At 49.9% G+C, this 26,584-nt stretch overlaps 1 protein-coding gene across 1 annotated transcript in view; it reads right to left on the bottom strand.

Moving 5' to 3' along the window:
* PODXL (podocalyxin like) overlaps nucleotides 1–25,662 on the bottom strand; it is a 93,196-nt gene extending 67,534 nt beyond the window's left edge. Inside the window, exon 1 of the mRNA XM_065552938.1 lies at nucleotides 25,154–25,662. Coding sequence (XP_065409010.1) covers nucleotides 25,154–25,196 — 43 coding nt within the window. The 5' untranslated portion in view covers nucleotides 25,197–25,662. The remainder of the gene's footprint in view (nucleotides 1–25,153) is intronic.
* Nucleotides 25,663–26,584: the final 922 nt, after the last annotated feature.

Genomic DNA, 26,584 nt, shown 5'->3' with positions numbered 1-26,584 from the left:
ATATTGTAAAGCACGGGAAGCCTGATGAACCAAGTTCCCCTTTGGTGTAATTCCACGGGTATCAACGGAGTTATACCAGGGATAAACTTGGTCTCAGAGAACTGGCAATGGCACATGGACCCTTCCACCCATAGGAAACTGGCTCAAAGCCAGATCAAGTCAGTTCAGCTCAGCTGGGACCAAAAGCTGTTACCATCAAAGGGCTGTTTAGTGGTCGCTTACATGGGAAATGAGTTTGTTGATCTCAGCCAATTGCTGGGGGGACTAAGCTGCCTCTATCACCAAACCACCAGCATGTTTGGCTCTCGTTGAGCCTCTTGTTGGCAGACTCACTAGGGCTCAGATTGAATTGGGTCTGGACACTTAGTTGCCCACTGACCCCATGCACCCAGAGGTAGTGCGTCAAAGTTGAAGCCTATGAGCAGGACATTGTAGTCTAGGGAAGCTTGTCTTGTGCTCTGCCTGTTCTGGGGATAAATGCAGGAATCCAGCCTGCGTAGCTGTCAGCTCAACACCTTATTTTCTACCTTGCTGTTGTTAAATGTACCCTTGTCCTTAACAAGTATCAGAGGGGTAGCCGTGTTAGTCTGAATCTGTAAAAAGCAACAGAGGGTCCTGTGGCACCTTTGAGACTAACAGAAGTATTGGAGCATAAGCTTTCGTGGGTAAGAACCTCACTTCTTCAGATGCAAGACTGAAGAAGTGAGGTTCTTACCCACGAAAGCTTATGCTCCCAATACTTCTGTTGGTCTCAAAGGTGCCACAGGACCCTCTGTTGCTTGTCCTTAACAGGAGAGGATGGCCTTATTGCTAAACCAGAGCTGGAGATTCATAGATTCTAGGACTGGAAGGGACCTCGAGAGGTCATCGAGTCCAGTCCCCTGCCTGCATGGCAGGACCAAATACTGTCTAGACCATCCCTGATAGACATTTATCTAACCTACTCTTAAATATCTCCAGAAATATCTCCAGAGATGGAGATTCCACAACCTCCCTAGGCAATTTATTCCAGTGTTTAACTACCCTGACAGTTAGGAACTTTTTCCTAATGTCCAACCTAGACCTCCCTTGTTGCAGTTTAAGCCCATTGCTTCTTGTTCTATCTTTAGAGGCTAAGGTGAACAAGTTTTCTCCCTCCTTATCTGAGTTCTGTTCCTAGCTCTGCCAAGAACTTCCTCTGTGATCTCAGGCACCTCCCCCCACAATGCCTCAGTTTCTTCATCTATAAAATGGAGCTAGTAATACCTAGGGCATCTGTTTCTAGGGGTTTATTAATTTCATTTTTCAGGGCTTATTTTTAGTAATCTTTGAGTTTTATGTAGATGTCCAAAAATTGGGGCTTTTTGGAGTTTTCTCCTTGTATATACTGTACTGAATAATCTCTGTCACATTCCCTAGTGCACTTGAACTGTTTCAAACTGTACTACATTCAAGCACACTAGGGAACCTTCAGCACCAGCAAGGTCTACACGCACCAGTTAGTGTGCAACACGTTCATGTGCTTTAGAAATCACATGCTCTGTGTAGACAAGTCTTTAGATACAAGTACCCATTTCCGGTGTTTTTCTAGTATTTATTGGATACACACCGATTTTTTTTTTTTTTTAATAACAGGGCTGTTTTATTGGTGTTTATCAGTTAAAACTGAAAATCAGAAGCCTTAAAATGTCTCAGCCTGCCTCCCAGTGGGGTTGTGAGGGTACCGTCTTTGATATTTAGCACGTAGAGCTCCTCAGATGGAAGGCACTGCAGAAATCCAAAGCACGGTTACCCATTGGCGATCTTTGTCCAGGGACATGGTTTGACAGGGCACACGCACATCTGTTCAAGCCGTACAGATGTTTCTGAAAGCATGGAAATCCGTTCCCCACCGCAGTGATCACAGAAGGGTCAAACTGCAGGATGGGAATGAAATACGAATAAAAAAACATGACAACAAACGTGGCCTTAAGGTAAATTAGCTTGCAAAGCTTTGCAGTCACTTCCCCGTTCACACAGCTGCTGCGAACAGGCATATTCCTGCCTCAGAGCTCTGTCGTCTTAGCCTGTTTGAGTTTCTGTGCCAAGACAGAGATAAGCCCTGGAAGTCAGTGCCCCAAGACTGCTGATCTGAGCTGTATCATGAGGGAACCTTCTCTAAAGAGACCAGCTGGACCCACTCTTCCTAGCGCCTAGACCCCTAAGCATGCTCAAGAGAAAATCGGCTTATGGCTTTATATTGCTGCTGCATCCCCTCATTAACGAGCCCCCTTCCTAATCGGATTGGAGTTGTCCCATCACACATGCAAAGAGGACGAGCAAACAGAGAAAGCAATCATAGGAAAAAACACAATCCTATTGCGTCTGCTCCACTCGAACACAAATAAAAAGCAAATAGCTGGCATTCTTTTGGCATGGCGGTTCCAGAACGATTTCTAATTAACTGGCATTCTCAAGGACCAGCCAGCTTCTGGGCTGAAATTCTGATTGCAGAGACCTTATTTTGTTTTTTCACTGCGATTGTTACTCGTAGTACTCTGTGTAACAACGCTATTGAAAGCGACAACAACGCTGCTACTGAAAGCAATGGGAACCGTGATGCTACTGCTGAAAGGAGCCCTACCAAGAGCAGAAACCACAGATAAAAGAAATAATCTCTTAGCATTTTATAATACCTGTCCTCCAGAAGGAGATGTGTAAACGGGAGTTAGTGAAATGCAGGTACCTGAGGTAGAGCATGGCAGCTGTTTAACAGTTTAGGACTGGAAGTAAAGAAGAACACCAGGTACAATTGAAACTGGAGGGGAAATCAGGGAGGCAGAATGCAATGATCCATATTACAATTGGAGCAAGACCAACGTTCCTTCTCTTGCAGACAGTGCCTTGAGATCTTTAATGATCACAAACCCTCAGCGCTTGGGTTTCATGTCTCATCCGAAAGACAACACTTTCCGCAGCATACAGCCCTCTTAGCAGCACGTTGGGGCACTGGCTCTCTAGTGATGTCACCTCTTGAATCATTCGCACCATTTCCTGAATAGGCCGGGGTTTCCTTGCAGGTTTCCCATCCATGTGGTGACCAGCCCCGACCCTGCTTACAAGATCAGACACAGTCACGACTGAATACATTAACCAAAGCAGAAGCGTAGCTCGTTGGACATGCACGTTTGCTTGTTGCCAAAACCCAGATCGGGTAACCATAATCTCTGTTTCTGATCTGATCAGCGGAATGAAAAGCCCCACCCCCTCCACTGCTGACACTGATGCGGAGCTGTGCCTTGTCTTAAACTTAGGTTTGTCTACACTAGAAATATAATGCAACGTATATTAGGTCAACTTACAGCCATTGCAGTGATTACTGCAGTGGAGCATGTCCACTCTACCCTTCTTGGGTCAGCGGTGCATGTTCTCACCAGGAGCACTTCCACCAACCTAAGAGTGTTAATTACAGCCCTGCCAAATTCTTGGGGAAGGCACACACCCACCCAGCTGGATTTTAGGGCATTGTTTATTAGGTGACCATCTTGGTCTGGATAAGGACAAGGTGACCTCCATGTTGTGACAGTTTCTTGTTCCCCTATTCTGGGCAAAAGGCGGGAAAGTGAAAAGAGCGGGAATCAGTTGTTGCTAAGTAACCGCCGACTTTGATAAGGGGCCGACAGGACTTTGCGTAGGCAGAAGGCCAGGATCCTGTGCTGATGCACTTGCTAGAATATCTTTCAGCGCTGGCGAGGCTGAAGGACCCCGTTCCAGTAATTACTGGGGCGGGGGGGGGGAAGAAGTATACAATTGTGTTGGAGGAGAAGACTGCTTTGAGCAGTTGACTGCATAATGAAGACGTTTCCTTTGAAAGGTGCCTCCCACAGTGAGGAGCCTGAGATAGATACACGAGCAGGGATGTGTCACTTGTTGAGACAGGCTACTTAATGATCCCTGAGTGTTGCGTTAAGCGGCAGCATTTTAGATGTCAGGCTGCAAGGGAGAACGTTCTTCCGCTGCGCTGGAGGTGGGAGGGCGGGGGATGCATCCAAACAGGGCTGGGTGGGGAGAGATGGTCTCAGATGGGTCTTGAGGGCTTGCGGTTTGTTTTGCTCTGTTCCTTTAGAAACAATGTGAAATGGGCTTGTGGCCTTCGTTACCGTATAGAGCCACACACAGGGCTGGCAGTGTAGGGGCTGCCTGGGGCGTGCCAGGCTTGCCTTCAGGCCTACTGTCATGGGAGCCAGGATGTCAGGACTACACGAGGCTAGCCCTGCTGGTGAGCAGCATGCTCTTGACATGAGATGCAGACGAGGACAGGTCTCCCCTGATGGGTTCTGGGATGGCAGAGTCACACCAGCCCAGGCCTATCCTCACTGGACACGGGACAGCAGGGTCACACCATCCCTGGCCTGCTTCAGCAGAGCAGAGGCACACACCGCTCCTCAGAGTGCACTGGCTGGTGGACTCAGACCTCCTTACAGTGCATACGCTTGCTGCCAGCCATCCTTTCAATATGCAGCGTCTCCATTTCTTTGCTTCGAAAAAAGAACCATCTAGCCCCACCCCTGCAGGTATTCTGCCATTTGCATTTGAGATACATTTCAAGACAGATCAACAGACCCCAGGCTGGGTGCACTTGGAAACTGCAATGCAGGACAACAGTCAACTGCTGACCTGCCCCTTCTCTGTAATCAAGCATTTAATGTGTGCACCACTGCCCTCTATTGAATGGACTCGGGACTACTCAGCTGTGCATCCTAGGCCCTATATTAACAGCTACTGGAGACTCCCCTTTAGCTCAAGTGCTGAGCTCCTTTTTGGAGCTCAGCAATATCTGAGTTTTATTCCCTCTGTTATATGAAGTTCCTAAGTGGTCACAGTTTTGTTACACTACATTTTAAATCAGTATAGATGAAGGTCATTTCCCCCTTTAGCTACCTGCCAAGATCGGAGTTCAGGGTTCTCCGTTTGCCCTTTGGCAGCAGACAATGTGGCAGGCACTGTGAGCAGAACATCCTCCTTCAGGCTGCTCGGGCTTTTGTGATGTCATCTATCTGCTGGGGAAAACGCAGAATCCCGAACGCAGGTCCTAGCAGGAAAGAGGATTTTAAACGTATTGTAACCAATCCATGACCAAATAGGACCACACTGGCATCACGCAATGCTGCACAGCATGGGAAGTTGGGCTTTCATGGCAACTGTAGGACTGAGCTTGGATCCTCCTCCGCCAGGAGCACTGGTAATCTAAGGTAGACTCAGGAAAAACTCCTTCTCTCCTCTTTAAACACCATTGATCCACCCATACGCGAGACCAACTACAGATCCAGGGCATCTGGACACTAAGTGCTGAAGTGACGAGCGTTAAAAAACCCTAAAACTTTCCCTAGCTTCATTGGGAGTAAACGGCCTACATTCTTCAGATTCCAGGGCAGGAAAATGCCCCTTAGTCACCAAGAAAGGGCTCTGGGTTTGGACTCTGGGTTGGTATTGTACCAAATCTGTGGTCACGACACACCTGTCACTGTTGCAATGTCCCATCCACGTACCAAACTATCAGGAGTACGTTCAGGGGACAGGATATGACAAGATCACTTTGTTATGGGAAGAGAAGGGAGAGACCTTTATGGACGGGTCCCAGAAGGTCAGATTCTGATGCCCTTTACTACTAGCTCACCAGCAAGAGGAAGGGCTTCACAGTCTGGCTAATAAAATTTAGTTAATAGGGAAACTAATAGGATTATATAGCCATTTCATTGGATTCTATAGAAATTACTTCAGCCAACCTATAGAATTGAATAGAGAAGGAGACCTCTCTATAGGGCTTTTGAACCATCCTATAGAATTCCATAGCAGGGATATAGTTTTCTACTATGTTCTACAGAATGATTTTTTAAACATCTATTTTTTATTAGATTCTGCAGACTTTTTGATAAAGGAAGGGGCACGATTTGTTCAAAGGGCGCAGGCATCTCTCCCACACCAGCTGCCTTTTCTTTTCTGGAACTGTGACTAGACAGCAGTCCTGGGAAAGACTAAAAGTATTCTCCTGGCAGAAGCGGTCACAGAAGTGGGCAGAAGAGTATAAGTCAGGGGTTCTCAACCTGGGAGTCGGGACCCCTCAAGGTGTCACAAGGCAATTACATGGGGGGGGGTCGTGAGCAGTCAGCCTCCACCTCAAACCCCGCTTTGCCTCCAGCATTTATAATGGTGTTAAATATCAAAAAACATGTTTTTAATTTACATGGGGGGGGTCGCACTCAGGGGCTTGCTATGTGAAAGGGGTCACCATTACAAAAGTTTGAGAACCACTGGTATAAGTAATACTTTTCACATACACACACACACACACACAACTTTCTGCCTCTGTTTGCTGCCAGTAACATTCATTAGTCACCGCAGCGTGGGCTCACGTTAATTCCTGTATGTGCAGGAAATTACGGAACGTGCAGAAGAGAGCGTTCGGAACAATAATTCGGGTCACCAAACAGGGTGAGATTCCTTCTTTCAGCGCTCACACAAAACATGAGGCCAGGTACTGTTCCTCCCATGTTTTGTTCCAGTCCTATGTAGCTTGAGTCACTCCACACCTTGAGCACCACGCATGTGCAGCCCAGCACAAATAACTGAAGCCCCTTTCTTCAGACGCTTCCAACACACTTTACCAAAGTTCACTGAGCCTCACAGCACCCCAGGGAAGTAGTTTAGTATTATTCTTACCCCAGTTTTACTGATGTGGAAACCAAGGGACAGAGAGGTTAAGTGATTTGAGTCCTGACTCCATACTGCTCTACTCTAGCTACTAGATCACGCTCCCAGGCAGGAACAATTTAAGGAAATGCACTTACCAACGTAATTCTACCAACTTCACTAAGTCACTTCTGATTCACACCAGTGTAAATGAGAGGAGAATCAGGCACACTTCAAAATGTCTGATTCTTGCACCCCCATTTATACCTGTGCAAGTTGGATGTAACACGCTACCAACCCAGTTGGGTAGAATTCTCCACCCACTTTGCCGTCACTTTGCACGGGAGTAAATCAGCAGGAACAGTGGAGGCCCTGAAAAAACAGGCCCTACTATGGCTTCTAAACCAGTCTATTGCCCCTTGCTTGTACAGCAATTCATGACACAACAGTGAACCTCTTCCAGATCAACGAGAGCCCCTTGAGCTTGTGAGAATTGGGACAATTAGATCATCACTCTGCCATTAACATTGTCAGAGCACAATACAATCTTGAACTGCCTAATCCCTCCAGCACCACCATGAAAAAGTGAGCAAGCATTATTATCCCCAGTTTACAGCTTGGGAAACTGAGACACAAAGAGCTTACTCTGACTTGTCCAGGGATGTTGAGTGATTTGACTAAGGCCACACAGGGGGCCAGTAATAGAACCCAGAAGCTCTTTGCTTCTAGTCCACGGTTCAGACCACTAAACCTCATTGCTTCACTCCTCTGACTTGTTTCTGGGTCAGCCAAGATTTGTGCCAGCGAAGCCAAATGTGTTGTATTTACTTGTTTCCTGCAAATGAACCCACACATATTAAAGGAATTAGCCAATGAGAGTGGGGGGGTCTAGAAGAAAACATTCTGATATATAGGGCTGGTAGTGGGGTTCAGTGATTAGAGCAGGGGGCTGGAAGCTAGACGTTTTGCATTCTACTCCTGCCTCTTACTCACTATGGGATTTTAGGTAGGTCATGTCTCCTCTCTATGCCTCTGTTTGCCCATCTGTAAAATGGGGACAATAATTCTTATTTACACGCAGGCATGATGCAAGGATCAATTCACTAATGTTTATAAATTACCTTGCAATCCTCACATGGAAAGAGTGTTACCTTTTTGAATCAGCAACACAGACACTTCCCAGAATGCAATCTGGGTTTTCCTTGGTATGCAACCATAGCAATGGTGCATGCAAATTAGACACACAACTGCACCACACACAGATTTTACACACACTGACTATCTTCGTGAGGCTCTCTGTGGTCAATTGTTCTTTTTTCAGAACAACAACAATGTGGCTCATTTGCTTTTTGGTTATTTGATGGAGCAATTAATTTACAAACTTTGCAATTGTCATGAGAGTGATAAACGCACTAAGTGCACAGAGGGTAAAAGCCAGCCATTGGGAATTATTGGATGCAGTATTGCCAGCCTCAAACATTCAAAAAAAATCACGAGATTGGCTTAAAAATCATGAGATTTAAAAAAATACTGGGTTCTTTTTATTTGCTTTCTGTTTTTTCAGCTGTTAGGACCTTGCTTCACATTTTCAAGCTTTGCTCTGCAATCATGAGGGCTAGAAACTTAATTTTAAATGAAAGTTGTGCTTCTCCTGCAGTACTAGGATTCCAGCAGCTAGGACTTTAAGAAAAAACACTAAAAATGATGGCAATAAAATCACAAAAGCTGGCATGAAATGGATGAAATTCAATAAGGACAAATGCAAAGTACTCCATTTAGGAAGGAACAATCAGTTGCACACATAGAAAATGGGAAATGACTGCCTAGGAAGGAGTACTGCGGAAACGGATCTGGGGGTCATAATAGACCAAAAGCTTAATATGAGCCAACAGTATAACACCGCTGCAAAAAAAGCAAACATCATTCTGGGATGTATTAGCAGGAGTGTTGTAAGACATGAGAAGTAATTAGAATCATAGACTTTAAGGTCAGAAGGGACCATGATGATTGTCTAGTCTGACTTGCACAACGCAGGTCACAGAATCTCACCTACCCACTCCTGTAACAAACCCCTGACCTATGTCTGAGCTATTGAAGTCCTCAAATCATGGTTTAAAGACTTCAAGGTGCAGAGAATCCCCTAGCAAGTGACCCGTACCCCATGCTGCAGAGGAAGGCGGAAAACCCCCAGGGCCTCTGCTAATCTGCCCTGGAGGAAAATTCCTTCCCGACCCCAAATATGGCGATCAGCTAAACCCCGAGCATGTGGGCAAGACTCACCAGCCAGACACCCAGGAAAGAATTCTCTGTAGTAACTCAGATCCCACCTCATCTAACATCCCATCACAGGCTGTTGGGCATATTTACTGCTAATAGCCTAATTTTGGCAATTGATCTTTGACTATCCCATCCTACCATCTCCTCCATAAACTTATCAAGCTTAGTCTTGGAGCCAGATGTGTCTTTTGCCCCCGCTGCTCCCCTTGAAAGGCTGTTCCAGAACTTCACTCCTCTGATGGTTAGAAACCTTCGTCTAATTTCAAGTCTAAACTTCCTGGTGGCCAGTTTATATCCATTCATTCTTGTGTCCACATTGGTACTGAGTTTAAATAATTCCTTTCTCTCCCTATTATTTATCCCTCTGATATATTTATAGAGAGCAATCATATCTCCCCTCAGCCTTCTTTTGGTTAGTCTAAACAAGCCAAGCTCTTTGAATCTCCTTTCATAAGACAGATTTTCCATTCCTCGGATCATCCTAGTAGCTCTTCTCTGTATCTGTTCCAATTTGAATTCATCCTTCTTAAAAATTCTTCTGCTCTACTCCTCGCTGATTAAGGCCTCAGCTGGAGTATTGTGTCCAGTTCTGGGCACCACATTTCAGGAAAGATGTGGACAAACTGGAAAAAGTCCAGAGAAGAGCAACAAAAATGATTAAAGATCTAGAAAAGATAACCTATGAGGAAAGATTGAAAAAAATGGGTTTGTTTAGTCTGGAAAAGAGAAGACTGAGAGGGGACATGACAGTTTTCAAGGTTGTTACATGGAGGAGGAAGAAAAATTGTTCTTAACCTCTGAGGACAGGACAAGAAGCAGTGGGCTCAAATTGCAGCAAAGGAGGTTTAGGTTGGACTTTAGGAAAAACTATCAGGTTGGTTAAGCACTGGAATAAATTGCCTAGGGCAGCTGTGGAATCTCCATCATTGGGGATTTTTAAGAGCAGGTTAGACAAACACCTGTCAGGGATGGTCTAGATAATACTTAGTCCTGCCATGAGTGCAGGGGACTGGACTAGATGACCTCTCGAGGTTCCTTCCAGTCCTATGATTCTATGACTAGGGGACACATCTTCTCCCCAACGATGTACTTAAAACACAGGCACAATTCCACTGTCTCTCAGGCTGCAATAAACTCCCAGGGAGTCAGTGGAATTACACCTCTGTGAGGGGAAATTCAAACCCACAGCTTTCAAACCCACAGCATCTACCAAAAGTAGCAGAGGGCTGGAATTATACAGAGAGGCCATCTCCTCTTGGAGATTAATTACACACAAATTGATAAGCCCTGAAAGCCAAATTGCAACTTAAGGGAACAAAGTGAGATCCGTTAGCATTACAGCGAGTTCTCTTCCAACAGATGCTTTATTATGGATGTGCAGATGTTCCGGCACGTTCACTGCCAGCTCTTGAAAATAAAGACACCCTTTCCGAGTCATTATCGTGCGCCTCTCCTGCTCCAGGAGGTTCGAGTGCTGCGTTTTACAGTAAGTGGCACAGAGATAATTTTTATAATTCATTTGCCCTCTCTTTGCACCCTGAAGTACTGTCACCAAGCTGTCACCAGCATCTGCGACACAGAACTAGAGCTCTCTTGGCTTGTGGCCATACAGAGCAGCATCATGTCTGTTCTTTATGTGATTGTACAGCACTTCGCAGAATGGAGCCCCAAGCCCGGATTGGGAGTGCTGGGTACTACTGCAATACAAATACATAAGAATAAGGCACTATAAAGCAGCCACATCTAGGTAGCTGGGGAATCTAGATAGCGGACCTGCCAGGCCATAACCTCCCTCTCCACTGAAGGCATCTGTCAGCCACAAGGTCCCCCTGGATGCCCTGATCCTGGGTGTCCCTCTGGATCCCCACGTAACAGCTTCAGTCCATTTATAACTGGCCAGGAGATGAACCACAGTGATCTACACCTTTGTCATCTTCACGCTGCTCTGTGCAAGTTTCGATACCTAGGGCCAGGGCCATCCCTAGCCATTTTGGTGCCCTACGCAGCCCCCCAGCGTATGAGTAGGGACGGCCCTGCCTAGGGCTGGCCATGAAAGCCATGTGACAGTTCCAGCAGGGTCAGCATGCAGCAGCCCACCTACTAAGCGACACTAGGGTGACCAGATGTCCCGATTTTATAGGGACAGTCCCCATTTTGGGGTCTTTTTCTCATATAGGCTCCTAATACCCCCCACCCCCGTCCCGATTCTTCACATTTGCTGTCTGGTCACCCTAAGCGACACAGTCCTCCACAACTCATCACCCTGGGGCTTTGTCCCCCACAGTGCATGCCCATCCAGGGCTGAGTCCAAATCAAGTTCCCAGGCCTCAGCTACAAAGCCTTAGCTGGGTCAGATGCCCATTTATCTCAGCGACTGCCTCTCAGAACGGCAGCTCCATTCAGCCAGCACAGACCATATGATACACCTCACAGGGGCTAGGGCAGGGGCGGGCCTGAGGGCCACATTGGGTTTTGTAAATTGTATGGAGGGCCAGTTAGGAGAGGGGGTCGTGGCCTGGCCCCCACCACCTATCTGCCTCCCCCCCCCCGGAACTCCTGCCCTATCCAACCCGCCCGTTTCCTGACAGCCCCCCCCAGAACTCCTGCCCCATCCACACTCCCCCGTTCCCTGTCCCCTGACTGCTCCCGGACCCCCGCCGCCCCATCCAACCCCTCTCATTCCTGATGGCCCCCCAGGACCTCTGCCCCATCCAACCACCCCTTCTCCCTGTCCCCTGACTGCCCCCGGCACCCCTGGCCCTGACTGCCCCCCGCTGCCCCTACAAACCCCCCTCTTCTTCCTGACTGCCCCACCTGGGACCCCTGCCCTCATTCAACCCCCTGTCCCCCCCAACCGCCCCAACCCCTATCCACACTGCCGCCCCCTGACCACCACCCTGAACTCCCCTGCCCTCTATCCAACCCCCCCTGCTCCGTGCCCCCTTACCGCACTGCCTGGAGCACCGGTGGCTGGCGGCACTACAGCCGCACCGCCCGGCTGGAGCCAGGCCATGCTGCCACCACCGCCACCGCGCAGCACAGAGCACCAGGTCAGGCCGGGCTCTGCAGCTGCGCTGCCCCAGGTGCTCACAGCCCCGCCGCCCAGAGCACTGCGCTGGCAGTGGAGCGATTGAGCAGAGGCTGTGGGGGAACAGCGGGGAAGGGACCGGGGGCTAGCCTCCTGAGCCAGGAGCGCGGGGGCCAGGCAGGACGGCCGGCCCGCGGGCCGTAGTTTGTCCACCTCTGGGCTAGGGGCAGAGCTTTTATAGTCATGGAACCAGCGTCTGCCAGAGACTAGGTTGGGCACAAGTCCTGGGCAGATGTTCTGGGCTGGGGTCCCATCTCCACTTGGAAAATGAGCCTTCTAATAAGAATCTCTGAAGGGGAAAGAGGTGGGAGAGCTACATTTCTGGCCCTTTAAAAACTGAGTAGGAAGGGGGCATCTTTTCTATAGAAACTCAACGTTATTCAGTAGAATTCACCCTGCAGGGGAGGAGGGTTTTTAAAAGGGCCAGGACTGCTCCTCGGCAGAGATCACTCTTTGTACTACACTTTGGGTGTGAGTGCACCTAAATATTGGGGTGAAAAGCACCCTAAGAGAGTTTGTAATAAATATTAACCAATAATTATTAATAGGCTCCAAAGGTGCCCAGGATGCAGGCAGCGGGGTGCCCCATTTTTTACTTTATTACTGGTATTTTCCCTTCAGCGCTCCTTATTCCCAATTCGATTTGCATTTTGTACTGAGTGGAAGACAGGTCAGTGCTCTGCTGATGCTGTCGGGAGCTGAAACATATCTGTGGATTTTGTATTATTCCATCAAAAAATAACTACGTTTGAAAGGACATTAAGAGCTCCAGACTCAGGCAACACCAGAGCCCCCTTATGCATTATAGTATCGGGCCTCACTCCAATTCTGCTGGTCTGACATGGTGTCATTCTTTTGGGTCTGATTCTCCACTCATTACCCACCCTGTAAATCAGGAGTAACTCCACTGAGGCACACGTCCTCAGTGAGGGCTAGCTCCCTGCCAAATTTAAACTCTCTAGTCGTGGTCATTTTGTTATTATTGTTTGTATTACTGTAACGCCTAGAGTAGGGTTGCCAGGTGTCTGGTTTTCGACGGGAATGCCCAGTCAAAAAGGAACCCTGGCGACTCCAGTCAACACTGCTGACCGGGCTGTTAAAAGTCTGGTTGGCGGTGCAGGCAGGCTCCCGACCCGGTTCCGTGCGACTCCCGGGAAGCTGCCACCATCTCTCTCTGGCTCCTAGGTGGAGGGATGGCCACGGGGACTCTGCACACTGCCCTCGCCCCCAGCACCAGCCAGATCCGTGGCCAATGGGAGCTGAGGGGGCGGTGCCTGCAGGCGCCGGCAGCGCGCAGAACCATGTGGTCGCGCCTCCACTTAGAAGCTGGAGGAAGATGTCGCTGCTTCCCGGGAGCTGCCTGAGGTAAGTGCCACCCAGAGCCTGCACCCCAAACCCTCTCCTGCACCCCAAACACCAGCCCCACCACAGACCCCACACCCGCAGCCCTCACCCCCCAGCCCAAACTCCTTCCCGGAGCCCGTACCCCCTCCAGTACCCCAACCCCCTGCCCCAGCCCTGAGCCCCCTCCTGCACACAAACTCCCTCCCGGAGCCCCCACCCCTTCCAGCACCCCAACCCCCCACCCCAGCCCTGAGCCCCCTCCCGGACCCAAACTCTTTCCCGGAGCCCGCACCCCCTCCAGCACCACACTCCCTGCCCCAGCCCTGAGTCCCCTCCTGCACTCCAAATCCTGGCCCCATCCCAGAGCCCACACCCACAGCTGGAACCCTAACCCCCCTGCTGCACCCCAATCCCGTGCTCCAGCCTGGATCCTCCTCATTTCTGGCCCCATCCCAGAGCCCACACCCCTAGCCCAGAGCCCGTACCCCCTCCCACAGCTCAACCCCCTGCCTCAACCCGCTGAAAATGAGCGTGTGAGTTAGGGTGGGGGAGAGCGAGTGACGGGGGCGGGGGATGATGTGGCCGGGGGCATGGCCTCCGAGAAGGGGTGGGGGGGCAAGAGTGTTCGGTTTTCTGCAAATAGAAAGTTGGCAACCCTAGCCTAGATACCAGTCGAGATCGAGACCCCATTGTTCTAGGCACTGAACAGACACCACGAGAGACAGTCCCTGCGCCAAAGACAGACACAGGATGGGAGGGGAACAGAGGCACACAGAGATGACATAATTGGCTCCAGGAAACACAACACGTCAGTAGTAGAGCTAGGACTAGAATTTCTTGACTTCCAGGCCACTGCTCTACCCACTAGACTACACTGCCTCTTAGCACTAGGGTTGATCACAAGAAATTTTTTAAATGATGGAAAAGTTCATTATTTCCCCTCCTGTAAAAAAAAGAAAGGGGGCTAATCCCATTTTTCCTCCAGCTTGTCAAAATAATTCACCTTCAGACAGAGACCAGGGCCAAAAAATTCCAGCTCATAAAATGAAATAGCAACTGAACATGTTGTAATGTTAATGCTCGGGTAACCTTAACTAGAGCTACGGCTTGTACTCCAGCTGGAATAGATAGTGAGAATTTCCCACCAGTTAATTACCATTTGTAGGTAGGGTTACATCTTCCTGGAGGGCAGAGGGAAACACTAAGAGGTTTGAGCATAGCACTAAAGCAGATAATTGTGCAATTAGAACTACTAAAAGGTGACAAATCCCCAGGCGCAGATGAATTGCACCCCTGAATAGGGTGACCAGATGTCCCGATTTTATAGGGACAGGCCTGATTTTTGTGTCTCTCTCTTATATAGGGTCCTATTACCTCCCACCCCCATCCTGATTTTTCACCCTTCCTGTCTGGTCCCCCTACCCCAGAATAATGAAGGAAGCAGCAAGAGAAATAGAAAAACCTCGCTCCAGGGGCAGGGGAGGCTGGGAGAAGGGACAAAATTATAATATTTAGTACAGGGAAAAGGAAAAGGATTTTAAATTAAGCTCATGATTGACATATGGTATGGGCTGCGCCTGTGAAGCGCTGGCAAATCCCACTGAAGTCAGTGGAAGGAGCAGGACCTCAGCAGCTCTCAGGTGCACTCAAGTCTGCTTGAGTATCTATCTGAGGGATTGTCTACATTGCAGTTAAAAACTCACGGCTGACCTGTGCCAGCTGGCTTGGGCTAAGGGGTTGTTTAATGGCAGTGTAGATGTTCAGCCCGCGCTCTGGGACCCTCCCACCTCGCAAGGTCCTAGGGCTCAAACATCAACTCCACAATTAAACAGCCCGTTAGCCCTGCTGACACAGGCCAGTCACAAGTTTTTAACTGCAGCATAAACATACCCTTACAGACAGGAAACAATTACAGCATGTGGAGTAGGTGGTTCAGGGGCTTGGCTGCAGCACTTCTAGGTGTCTGGTTCAACTCCAGCCGAGGGTAGGAGTGAAGAACACCTGCGATCATCTGACAGCTCTTGGTGATCTACTACACAACATTAGTTCTGCAGAGAAGTGTCCACATCACAACCCCCAATAAGAACGAACTTTGGCCACCCCTGTTGAAAGTCTTAAAGGCAGTTTTCATTCTCCAGACACAAAGCACAACCACAAACTTTGTTTTTCTCTTCATGTAAAATCTAACAACAAAGCAAGAAAGAACAGAAGTAAAGTCTCCACCAGAGCGAGCAAGAGCACAGGGTCGCCTCTGCAACAAGCGGCACCTGAACCAACCACAAAATGGCGGCTATCTCCAGCAAACTCCTAGGGAATTAAAGGCCCAGTGCAGCCAATAAATAAATAAAGTGACAAGAGTACACAATCTGTCAGTGCACGCACGGAGCCACGGAGAGTGACCAGACTGCCCATCCATATGGCCCCTCCAGGTCAACGATGAGGCACGCTGGCAGGGCAACAGAACGGAAACTTACCCTGAGGCTGCCCATTCTTTGGCTAAATAGAGAGCGTCAATCTCCAGGTCTTCACGCCAGCAACTCTCACGGGCACTTAATGCCCTTAAAAATGTAAGGGGAAAATCCTGGCAGTGGCAAACAATCAGATGGGGCAGTTATTCAAAGCAGGGGGAAGGCAGCAGGTCGGGGTTGGGGAGAAGCCACAAGAGTCAGTCTGAGAGCCAGGATCTTGTATATAAATGACCACAAAGCGTTAGTTTCAAGAGTGGACAAATCTGGTGAGGATATTGGGGAAAGGGGTTGGGGAGGAAACAACAACAAAAAGACAGAGCAAATCGACACCAGGTGGAGCCCATCTATTGGTTTCAGGCAACAATGCAGTGGAGAACTGCTAGATTTTAAAATAAGAATGACCAAACTGGGTCAGCCCAGTGGCCCATCTAATTGCGTTTCCTGCCTCTGGCAATGGCCAGCTCCAGATACCTAAGAATGTGCCAAAATCCCTGTAATGGACAAGTAATGGAAATTGGAGAAGTTCTTCTAAAGACCCCCCCAAGTGAGCGTTTGGCTTGATGTATGATGCTGTATGAGCCTCATCATTGTTATCCTAATTCATGTAACTGTGGATGTGCGCAATAGGTCCATCAATGGCTATTAGCCAGGATAGGCAGGGATGGTGTCCCTAGACCGGGATGAGCAAACTTTTTGGCCCGAGGGCCACATTGGGGAATAGAAATTGTATGGCGAGCCATGAATGCTCACAAAATTGGGATTGGGGTGCACAAGAGGGTGAGGGCTCTGGTTGGGGGTGCGGGTTGTGGGGTGGAGCTGGGGATGAGGAGTTTGAGGTGTAGGAGGGTACTCTGGGCTGGGACTGAGGGGTTCGGAGGGCGGGAGGGGGATCAGGGCTAGGGCAGGGGTGCGGGCAGGGGTGCAGGTTCCGGCTGGCGGTGCAGGCTCTGGGGTGAGGCTGGGGATGAGAGGTTTTGGGTGCAGGAGGGTGCTCCGGGCTGGGATCAAGAGGTCTAGAGAGCAGGAGGGGGAATCAGGGCTGGGGCAGGAGCGTAGGGACAGGCTCAGGGATGCAGGCTCCGAGCGGCACTTACCTCAAGCGGCTCCTGGAAGCAGTGTCATGTCCCTTCTCCGGCGCCTACACGGAGGTGCAGCCAGGGGCTCTGCGAGCTGCCCCATCTGCAGGCACCGCCCCTGCAGCTCCCATTAGAGCACTGGAGGGGGCCTTTGGAGCATAGGAGCCAGAGCGGGGCCATGCCAAGGCTTCTGGGAGCTACATAGTGCGGCCCCCGACCCAGCACCCGGGCCGGAGCGGAGACAAGCCGCATTGTGCGGCCCTGACACAGCACCGCGACCGGAGCGATGATGATTACCTGTTCTGTTTGTTCCCTCTGAAGCTCCTGACATTGGCCACTGTCAGAAGACAGGTGTGACGTTACTGACATAACCTGTAACCGTTTAGATCATTGTTGCAACCACTGTTATATATTTGCAGCAAATATTGTACAAAGGTTGTCGTGTAAGGTGTCTATGGAAAGGTTCTGACTGGCTAATTATGATTATGCTATCTGTGTGTGTGTAACATTTTTGTAGTTGAAGTTATCAATATTGGCTATGTACTTGTATATCAATGTGTTTTGATTCTAAGTAGCCTTAGTAAAGCATTTGGTCAGCTTCTTGAGAAAAGAATTTGCAAGTTAAGTGCCCAATCAAGAAACACTTAAGTGACAACAGACCCTGGGAGACTCCAATCCACATAAGAAGTCTTCCTGGGGACATTCAAGATAGCATGTGGGCAATGGCTGCCACCTGTAAAGAACTAAGTCATGTATGGACATGTGACTTGCCCGTGTGACTCCAAACTCCATTTTGTGGTAATTTTCCACAGTCAGAACAAAGAGGTGTTCTTACCCCTGGAAGAGACTATAAAAGGCAGCTGCCTCTTCTCCATCTTGTCTTCAATCCTGCTTCATACCTCTGGAGGAACTTTGCTACAAACTGAAGCTCTGGACAAAGGACTGAATGACCCATCCCAGCTGGGGATGGACTCCAGAGACTTGATTTGAACCTGCAGTTTATTCTATCACTACTACAAGCCTGAACCAAGAACTTTGACATTACTGTACATAATTGATTCCATTTAACCAATTCTAGCTCTCATCTTTACCTTTTTCCTTTTATGAATAAACCTTTAGATTTTAGATTCTAAAGGATTGGCAACAGAGTGATTTGTGGGTAAGATCTGATTTGTATGTTGACCTGGGTCTGGGGCTTGGTCCTTTGGGATTGAGAGAACCATTTTTCTTTTACTGGGGTGTTGGTTTTCATAACCATTCACCCCCATAGCGAGTGGCGCTGGTGGTGATACGGGGAAACTGGAGTGTCTGAGGGAATTGCTTGTGTGACTTGTGGTTAGCCAGTGGGGTGAGACCAAAGTCTCCTCTGTTGGTCTGGTTTGGTGCCTTAATAGTAAAGGAACTCCAGCCTTGGCTGTAACTGCCCTGCTCTAAGCAATTTGTCCTGAATTGGCACGCTCAGTTGTGTTACAATAGGATACTGGGTTATGTTATGTTTCAATATCCCTGTCTAATCCTTTCCTTAATGGATCAATGGACTCCCTTGGCAGTGAGTTCCACAGGTGGGCTAGGCACCATGTTAAAGCACTACCTTTTACCAGTTTCAAATTTGTTGCCTTTCAAGGTCATTGACTGTCCTCTTGTTATTATACTAGGATAAAGGGCCAATAGAGATGGTAAATTTGGCATCCCTATGACATTAAGTTATTGCAAAGAACATCACAAGAGAAACCAGAAAAATAACCTGGAGCAGCTGGTGACACTGAAAATTATGCTAAGAGCCCATCTGCAGAGACAAATTTATCGCATTAGGACATACGGTAGTTATAACATAGCTTAGTTTTGCCAGTCCATGCTATAACGATGTCACAAGATTCCATAACATGCCTGTAACACAGCTGGGCCCTGCCCACTCAGTGTTATTTAGCCTGGTGTCCCTTGGATGGTTACACGCAAGATTCAACAGCAGGTAGATACTAGCGAAGTGCACACTGCATGCAGCTCAGCTCATCTTACTATAGAAGAGAGATTGTGGATAGGGAGGGAAAAACCTAAGTGACTTAGGTACTCCAGGATCTTAGCAATTCAATAAAGCTAAACAGACAAGCTCACCATTCTGTAGAAAACAGGAGATTGAGAGACACCGGGAGGTGCACAGAGTTTACAAGAGGGGGAACGGAGACAATAGATGCCCCAGAGCTATTTGCGTCCCCGGGTCGTGAACTCTTCCCAAAGGAAAGGGCAGGCGCTCCAGGAATTCGGAAACTTTTTTTTTTTTTTAAACAGGGAAAAGTGGCTAATTATGGAAGAAGCTACCTAAGGCAGCCACAGGAGCAATGGGTATAACGAGGCTCTTAGAAAACAAAGACATCGGGGCAAGCATGTAAAAGGAAAAGGTTACCAGGGTTTCAAACAAGTGAGCAGAGCTAGATGGGGCCAGACAGTCTCATACACAGAGTGTGTAATTTGGCTGGGTCTGTTCCTTGCTTCCTTCAAATTCTTAACTGTCCCAGGATGTTTGGATCTTGGCTGATCTGGACTTAGCCAGGAGCAGCATGAGTGATAGCCAGACATTTTGGGGGACTTTGCGGCCCCGCATGTCATTAGCTCCTAGCAGTATAGGGCCTATCAGACCCAGCAGAGCTGTTCTGATCTCCCCAGGCCATCAGCCTCCCCCTCTGATCATTGAGACAGAAGTTCACAGCAAGAAAGGGGGTGGTATACACGCACTCAGCTTGGGAGACGAGGGTGGTCTGAAAAGGAACCAGCTGGAGGGTAAAACAGGTCCAAGTGTTGGGCGGCGCTAGGAGTGACAAGGCAGCAAAGGTAGAATTCAGACCCTCCTGCTCCAGAAGCACAACCCCCTTCTATTTGATGTAGAAGGCAAATCTCTCTTAGGTGAAGGGGCCTATGACACGCAGTTGAGCCTTTCCAGGTCCATCCAGCAAAGGGCTGCATTGCACATGCTCACTCAGGTGAATGGGTAGGGCATCTGGCACCTTCCCCCCCAGTGCCCTCCACGCTCGGAACTGGCACTCTGACAGAGGCAGCACTCCCCTCCGCTGCCCTGAGTTCTAAAGGGTGCAACATCTCAGACGACGCTCACAGCATCCCCCCCAACCTGCCTTGGTTTTCCCTGCTCTGTCAGATCACAGTCACACTCTGCATGCAGCTGCAGTTCCCCCTCCTGGGCTGGCACAGGAGCAAACTGACAGCTTGATGGCTCGGTGACAGAGTAAACAGAGGACCTCGGACACAGGGACAGCAGCTGGGCACAGACAGAGACTTTTGCATGGGACGGTAGGTGCCCGGATGAGGGGGAGCCAAAGTCGGAGCTGCTGCAAGCAGATGGAACTGCACTCAAATCAGTGGAGTGGCTCAGAAGTGTAGGCTCCATGCACTCCTCTCTGCTCACGTCAGAGCGGGGCAAACCCATCCGAATCCAGCCAGCGGGTCCACTGCAAGCAGCCTCCTTCTTCCCGATCCTGCAGACGCTCCTCTGACCCAAATCAGTCGGGCTCTCAGGCGTGTGTGCAGAGAGGAGGGGAAAAAGCCATTCTCCCCACACTCATCTCCCTTCATACCCACAGGGATCTCCCCTCTGTAGATAATGGTGATGGGGTTCAGGCCTATCTTCTGTGCTGTCCCCATCTGCCAATACACTCCCATCTCCTCCACGTACATACAGTGGATCGGCTCTCAAAGAAGCACCACTGTCATAGGAGAAGGGGGTACGCCTGGGAAGTAGCTAACCAGCACCAAGTCTCCTTCTGCAGGTCTCAAGATCTGCAGGATTTCCCAGGTTGGGTGGGTCTCACCCCACCCGGTCTTTGGGGGTGGTGGGGGAATCTCTCTCTTGACTGCAAGCTCCTATGGTTTTAATGTCACAAGTGATGGGGAAACTATTCCATGGCTTAAGAGATCTCACTGACCCTAATTAATCTCATATACCTGCCACAAACCCCATGCACACAAGCCCCACAGGGCGTATGTCACAAACGCAGGGGCTAGAGCCCCAAAGCTTCAGAGAGCTTCAAACAAGGTGCCAGGCTCTTGTACAGTGTTTAGAAAACTCCTGCAGCATCACTTCAGCCACCGGCATGAATAATAATAATAACCATAATCATACTTCAAAGAAACCCTCCGGAATTAAAATAAACTATGTCGTCGCACCGCTACAGGTCCTTTCATCCAAGGATGTCCGGGTGCATTGCAAACAGTTCATTAATTAAGCCTCCAAACAGCCCGGGGGAGAGGGTGTACCATTACTGTATCCATTTCACTACTTGGGGAATCAGTGGCACAGCGCAATTTCAGTAACTTGCCGAAGGTTACACTGGGGATAGACTGCCAGAGTCCCAACTCCACCCCCTAACGCAGGTTACAACCACAACCTGTCTTGTTCACATGACAATTTAATGTGTTAGTTAACACACATCTGCCAACGTGTTTTTAAAAAAAACCTTGTTCCTAGTGTAGCCCCACCCTGGCAACTCTCCTGTTTTGACCACAATCCCCTCCCAGCATCAGGAGTAGAACCCAGACGGCCTGCTACCCCTTCCTAGAATGCAGTATCATGAATAATGGAATGAAAAGCGAGATCACTCAAAGTTTCTGCAGTTCACACACAGACCCTTAGATCGAACCAACCTTCGGCTTCTTTGGAACTGTTGTAGCTCTGGGACTGAAGAGGGGGTGTTTTAGAGACAGGGACTGTGATGGCTTTAGATGAGGAGAACAGCAGGCCTGTAGGGAAAATCCAGTCCTGCCATTTGCATTAAGGATTATTTGAGACTTTGATTCTTTTTATCCACCCGTAAGGTAAAGGGGTCAAATTTCTCCTCCCAAGTCAACACCACCCCCCGTATCCTGTAATGGAATTTAAAAATCTAAGAAGTGTCCCGTGAACATGCTGAAAAAGCATCTTTGGGCCTTTCTCAACAGATTGTCTGAATTTGAGGCAATCGTGTTTAAGACCATCTTCATGTGTATAATGTGCCAGCCGGATTCTGATCTGACCTACCCCAGTGTAAATCAGGGTAGCTCCATTGAAGCCAGTGGATCACACTGGTGTGAGCTCAGAATCAGGCCCAGATTACACAGTAAATAGCCTTAGCAGACAATTGCTGCGTTTTTGAAACTGCAACACCATAGTCCTGATGCTGAGCCGCCTTGCGCACTGTGCTATCCTTTATTTACACCTGTGCGAAGCCAGGGTAGAACACTACCAAACCAGAACTCTCCACTCGTGTGCACAGGTGATAGCATTCCACAACCCTTGTGAACAGCTATACCTGGCTACACAAGCAGTCAGGCAAAGGGCAATGAAGTGGGCTGTAGTCCACGAAAGCTTATGCTCTAATAAATTTGTTAGTCTCTAAGGTGCCACAAGTACTCCTGTTCTTTTTGTTGTTTCCAGTTATTTTTGTTCTTTAAAAAAATCTGCACATTTTAATTAACACCCCCAACCCCTGCCCACACACACAATTTTTTTCTCCTTTAGGAAAATAAGGGACAGGGTTGGCCACCCTTCCTGACACGTGTGGGTCCTTCCTCCTTGAGTGTACCCATTGATTAGAACGGGTTCTGCTCATGGAGTTAAGTACGGCTCACAAAACGGTGTAATCCCTGGGCAAGCTGAAGTCAACGTAAGGGAGGCCCAATCTGGCCCTTAAAAAAAGAGTCATCCAGCCTTTCTACACAGAGGAAAGTAAAAAAGTATCTGCATTTGACTTATTTCAAACCATAACAGCAGTAGCTTATAGAAGGAGATGCTGTTCGGCAGGACTGGATGAGTTCCAAGAGGAGCCCAGCAGGATCACTTGACAGATAATAGAACAGAGCCATCAGAACGCCTCCCCTCACCACCATCACCCCACAGCACAGCCCTCAACCCCGCTTCATACAACTCAAAGTGGATTTGACTCAAACCCCTGAAAAAAAATCTTCCGAGGCGTTACTGGGCCAGGTTCTGCCTGGTGTAACGTGCAAGTGGCTGCACTGACTTCAGTGCGGTTACTCCTGATTTACCCCAGCATCACGGAGATCAGCGTTTGGCCTAATCTTCTCATGTTAAACAACAAGAGAAATCATTTTTTCAGTGCCTCTATCCGCGTTCATAACAGCCTGACGTCCCTGCACTTGTTGACTCAGGGCTTGTCTTCACTGCTAAAAAAGTGGTGCTTTCTTTACCGGGGGGTAACTACAGCGCAGGAGCTATCCTGCGGTAAAAACACAATGAAGACAAGGCACTTTAGTTTTAGTGGACGATTAAACTTGCTGAGCTCAACCATGCACCTCTGCCTGGGGCAGACCTTCACTGTACTTTTAACTCAGGATAGTTACCACAAGGTAAAAAACCGCAGCTTTGAGCAGTGAGGGCAAGCCGTCAGATGGGCAGAGAGGTCACTGCAAGACCTCCTCTAGCACAGGACTTCGCCAACTTTTGTCCATCCTTTCTCCCTCTTAATGTCAAGAAACATTCCACTCCTTCGCTGTCCTCGCCCTTCCTCCCGTTTACAACAAAGGGAGGAATTCCCTTTCCGACTATTTTTCTTTAAAAATGGTTCATGCTGGGAGTGCATTTTAAACACACCTTTCAGATGAGACACACAACTGAGGTCTTGGTGGCATGGGGCCCATTAAAGATCCTACGGCAGTTTTCACAAGAGTATGGGTGTTAAACCCAAAGTCCTGGATGAATCCAAGTCTGGATTATTACTTCCTCTCATCAAATTCCCTTGTACGGGGTCCTGATTCCAATTACACTCCCACCAGTGTAAGTCAGGGTAAGCAAACTGAGGCGCGATAGCTAGGGCACTGCATGGGGAATCAGGAGTTCTATTCCTGGCACCGCCACCAATTTGCTGTGACCTCAGGTCAGATGCTTTTCCTGTTTCCCCTCCTACCTTTTATCAGTCTTGTCCATTTACATTGTAAGCTCTGCAGGGCAGGGACTGTCTCTTAGGGCTTGTCTACACTTACAGGGCTGCAGCCGGTGCCGCTGTAGCGCTTCATGAAGGTACTCCACCTCCCGGAGAGGCAGTAGCTGTGCCGACGGGAAAAGCCTTTCTGTCTACATAGCGCTGTCTACACCGGGAGTTCAGTCGGTATAACTGCGTCACTCAGGGAAAATCCACACCCTTGAGCAAAGTAGTTACACCGACATAAGTTTGTAGTGTAGATGAGGGCTGTGTTTATACAGCGCCTGACCCAGTGGGGCCCTGGTGTTGTTTGGGGTGTACAGGCACTCTGTAATATAAGTAAAAAATAATAACTCCAGCCAAGTGAGTGGAGTGATACCAGCATGCAACTGGTGTAAGATCCAAATCAGAAGCAGGGTTCTTTATTTCCTGCTCTAAGCTGCTGGGTGGGCTGTTAAACAGCTAATCCATTCCACCCTGGAGACGCCTGCATTTCAGCCTGGGGTAAATTGATTCCTGGGGTAAGAACTGGATGGGGTAAATTGATTCCTGTAACAATTACTGAATAACAGCCTAAAGTGCTTTGGACTCCTCTGGGAGGAAGAGCACTACATAGACGCAAGGTATTACTATGCAGACAGGGTAACCTGTGTTCATCCTTTTGTCTGGCTGGGCCATTTCCACTTCAAACGCAGCAAAACCAGGAGCGTCCGCTGGACGTGCGGCACACGCCAACAGAGTCCCCGGGTTCAGGAGAGCCACGGGGCGAGAGAGAAACATCTTCTCCTTGTTGCTAACTTTCCACTTGCTTTGGTCCCCTGGAAGAGGATCAAAGCTGCCCTCAGCCTGGGCTTTACTCTGCCCTGCCCATCACTCAGCACGGACTGCCCTGAGCCAATGCTTCCTAACCGCTTGGGGCTGCTATGATCAACTGCAACATACGCTAGCCCATCTCTGCCCGAGGAAGCTGGATGGTTCAGAGGCTCTCCCAATGTGATGCGAGACCCCTTTCACCACTTGGTTGTTGGCTCAGCTCCGGCGTGCGTCAGCAGTTACCCTTCGGTGGCGAACATGCAACGAGTTGTTGGGTCTCAGTCTGGTGCCTCGGGGGGGGCTCCACCCATCCAGTTAGCCCCGTGGCTGGCAACCTGGGCAAAGGTGCGCGGGACGGGCAGCAGGAAAAAAAACCCTCTCGTCCCAGAGCCGGTCTCCTGTCCCCCACCCGGCGGAGGGAGAGGGGAAGGCTGCTGATGGGGGTACCCATCCACCAGCGGGGCCGGCACAGCTACCCCCCCCCGGGAAGGGGCAGGGAAGGAGACTGGCACTTACCCCTGCAGCAGAGCAGGACGAGCAGCAGGAGCGGGCAACGCATGGTGCCTCCCTGGATCGCCGCTGAGCCCCGGCGCGCAGCTGTCCCTCTCCCGCAGCCCTGCGGGGACGGCCGGCGGCGAGGCTGGGCAGGGGGTGGCTCTGCGCGATGCACCAGGGCTCGGGCTGGGTGACCAGCGCCCGCCGCCCGTGGAGCCGGGGCGCCGCTGTCCAGCCCCCTCGCTGCCCCCAGCCCGCTGGGGCCCGCGGCTTCTGCGACCCCCTCTTTGCACGGGGCTCTGGGCAACTCGCCTCCTCCTGCGCCTGGCGCTCCGCTCCGGATCTCTGCCTCTCCCTGCCCCGCAGCAGCGGCGCCCTTCGCTCCGCGGCTCCCCCTGCCGGGTTCCCTGCGCCCCCCGGCGCGCGCCGCAGCTGCCTTTGTGAAATGCTGCAGCTGCCGCCGCTGCCCTGCGTAGCCCTGCCGGGTCCCAGCCGGGGCACCGCTCCGTACTCCAGGGCGGCTGAGCCAGGGGAGAGCGATTGGTCCGCTTCGCCAAGCCCTGCTTCCCGAATGGCTGGCCCCCAGTCCGGCCCTGATTGGCCACAGCAACGGCCTGTCCACTGCAGATCCCGCCCTCCCACTTACTGATTTTAGGGCTGGTCTGTCCTCCCCCACCTCAGTTGTAGGGGCCCTACCAAATTCACAGTCCATTTGGGTCAATTTCTGGGTCATAGGGGTTTTAAAATGGTAAATGTCATGATTTCAGCTATTTACAGCTGAAATGTTGCAGTGTTGTAATTGTAGGGGTCCTGACCCAAGAAGGAGTTGTGTGGGGAGGGCGGTCACAAGGTTATTGGGCGGGTGGTGGGGGGGGGGGTTGCAATACTGCTACCCTTACTTCTGCACTGCTGCTGTCCTCATAGACGGGCAGCGGGAGAACAGTGGGAGCCTAGCTCTGAAGGCAGAGCCACCACGAGCACCGCGCAGAAGTAAGGATGGCATCATATGGTATTGCCCAGGGCCGGCTCCAGCGTTTTTGCCGCCCCAAGTGGCAAAAAAAAAACAAAAGAAAAAAGCTGCGATCAGCGGCAGCTCTACCGCCGCCGCTTCATTCTTCGGCGGAAATTCGGCGGCAGGTCCTATCCTCCGAGAGGGACTGAGGGACTCGCCGCCGAATTGCCACCGAAGAGCCGGACATGCCGCCCCTCTCCGTTGGCCACTCCAGGCACCTGCTTGCTGCGCTGGTGCCTGGAGCCGGCCCTGGGATTGCCACCCTTACTTCTGCGCTGCTGCTGGTGGGGCACCGCCTTCAGAGATGGACACCTGGCCAACAGCCGCCGCTCTCCAGCCACCCAGCTCTGAAGGCAGCACAGAAGTAAATGTTATGAATCAAAGTTTTACACATCTCACTGCTGATCGAAACCAGACTGAATGATACCAGTGCTCACTAG

The sequence above is a fragment of the Chrysemys picta genome, chromosome 1, assembly GCF_011386835.1.
Source record: "Chrysemys picta bellii isolate R12L10 chromosome 1, ASM1138683v2, whole genome shotgun sequence".
NCBI classification, from domain to species: Eukaryota; Metazoa; Chordata; order Testudines; family Emydidae; genus Chrysemys; species Chrysemys picta.
Note: the sequence above shows the minus strand (reverse complement) of the source record. Positions and strands in the feature narration are given on the sequence as shown.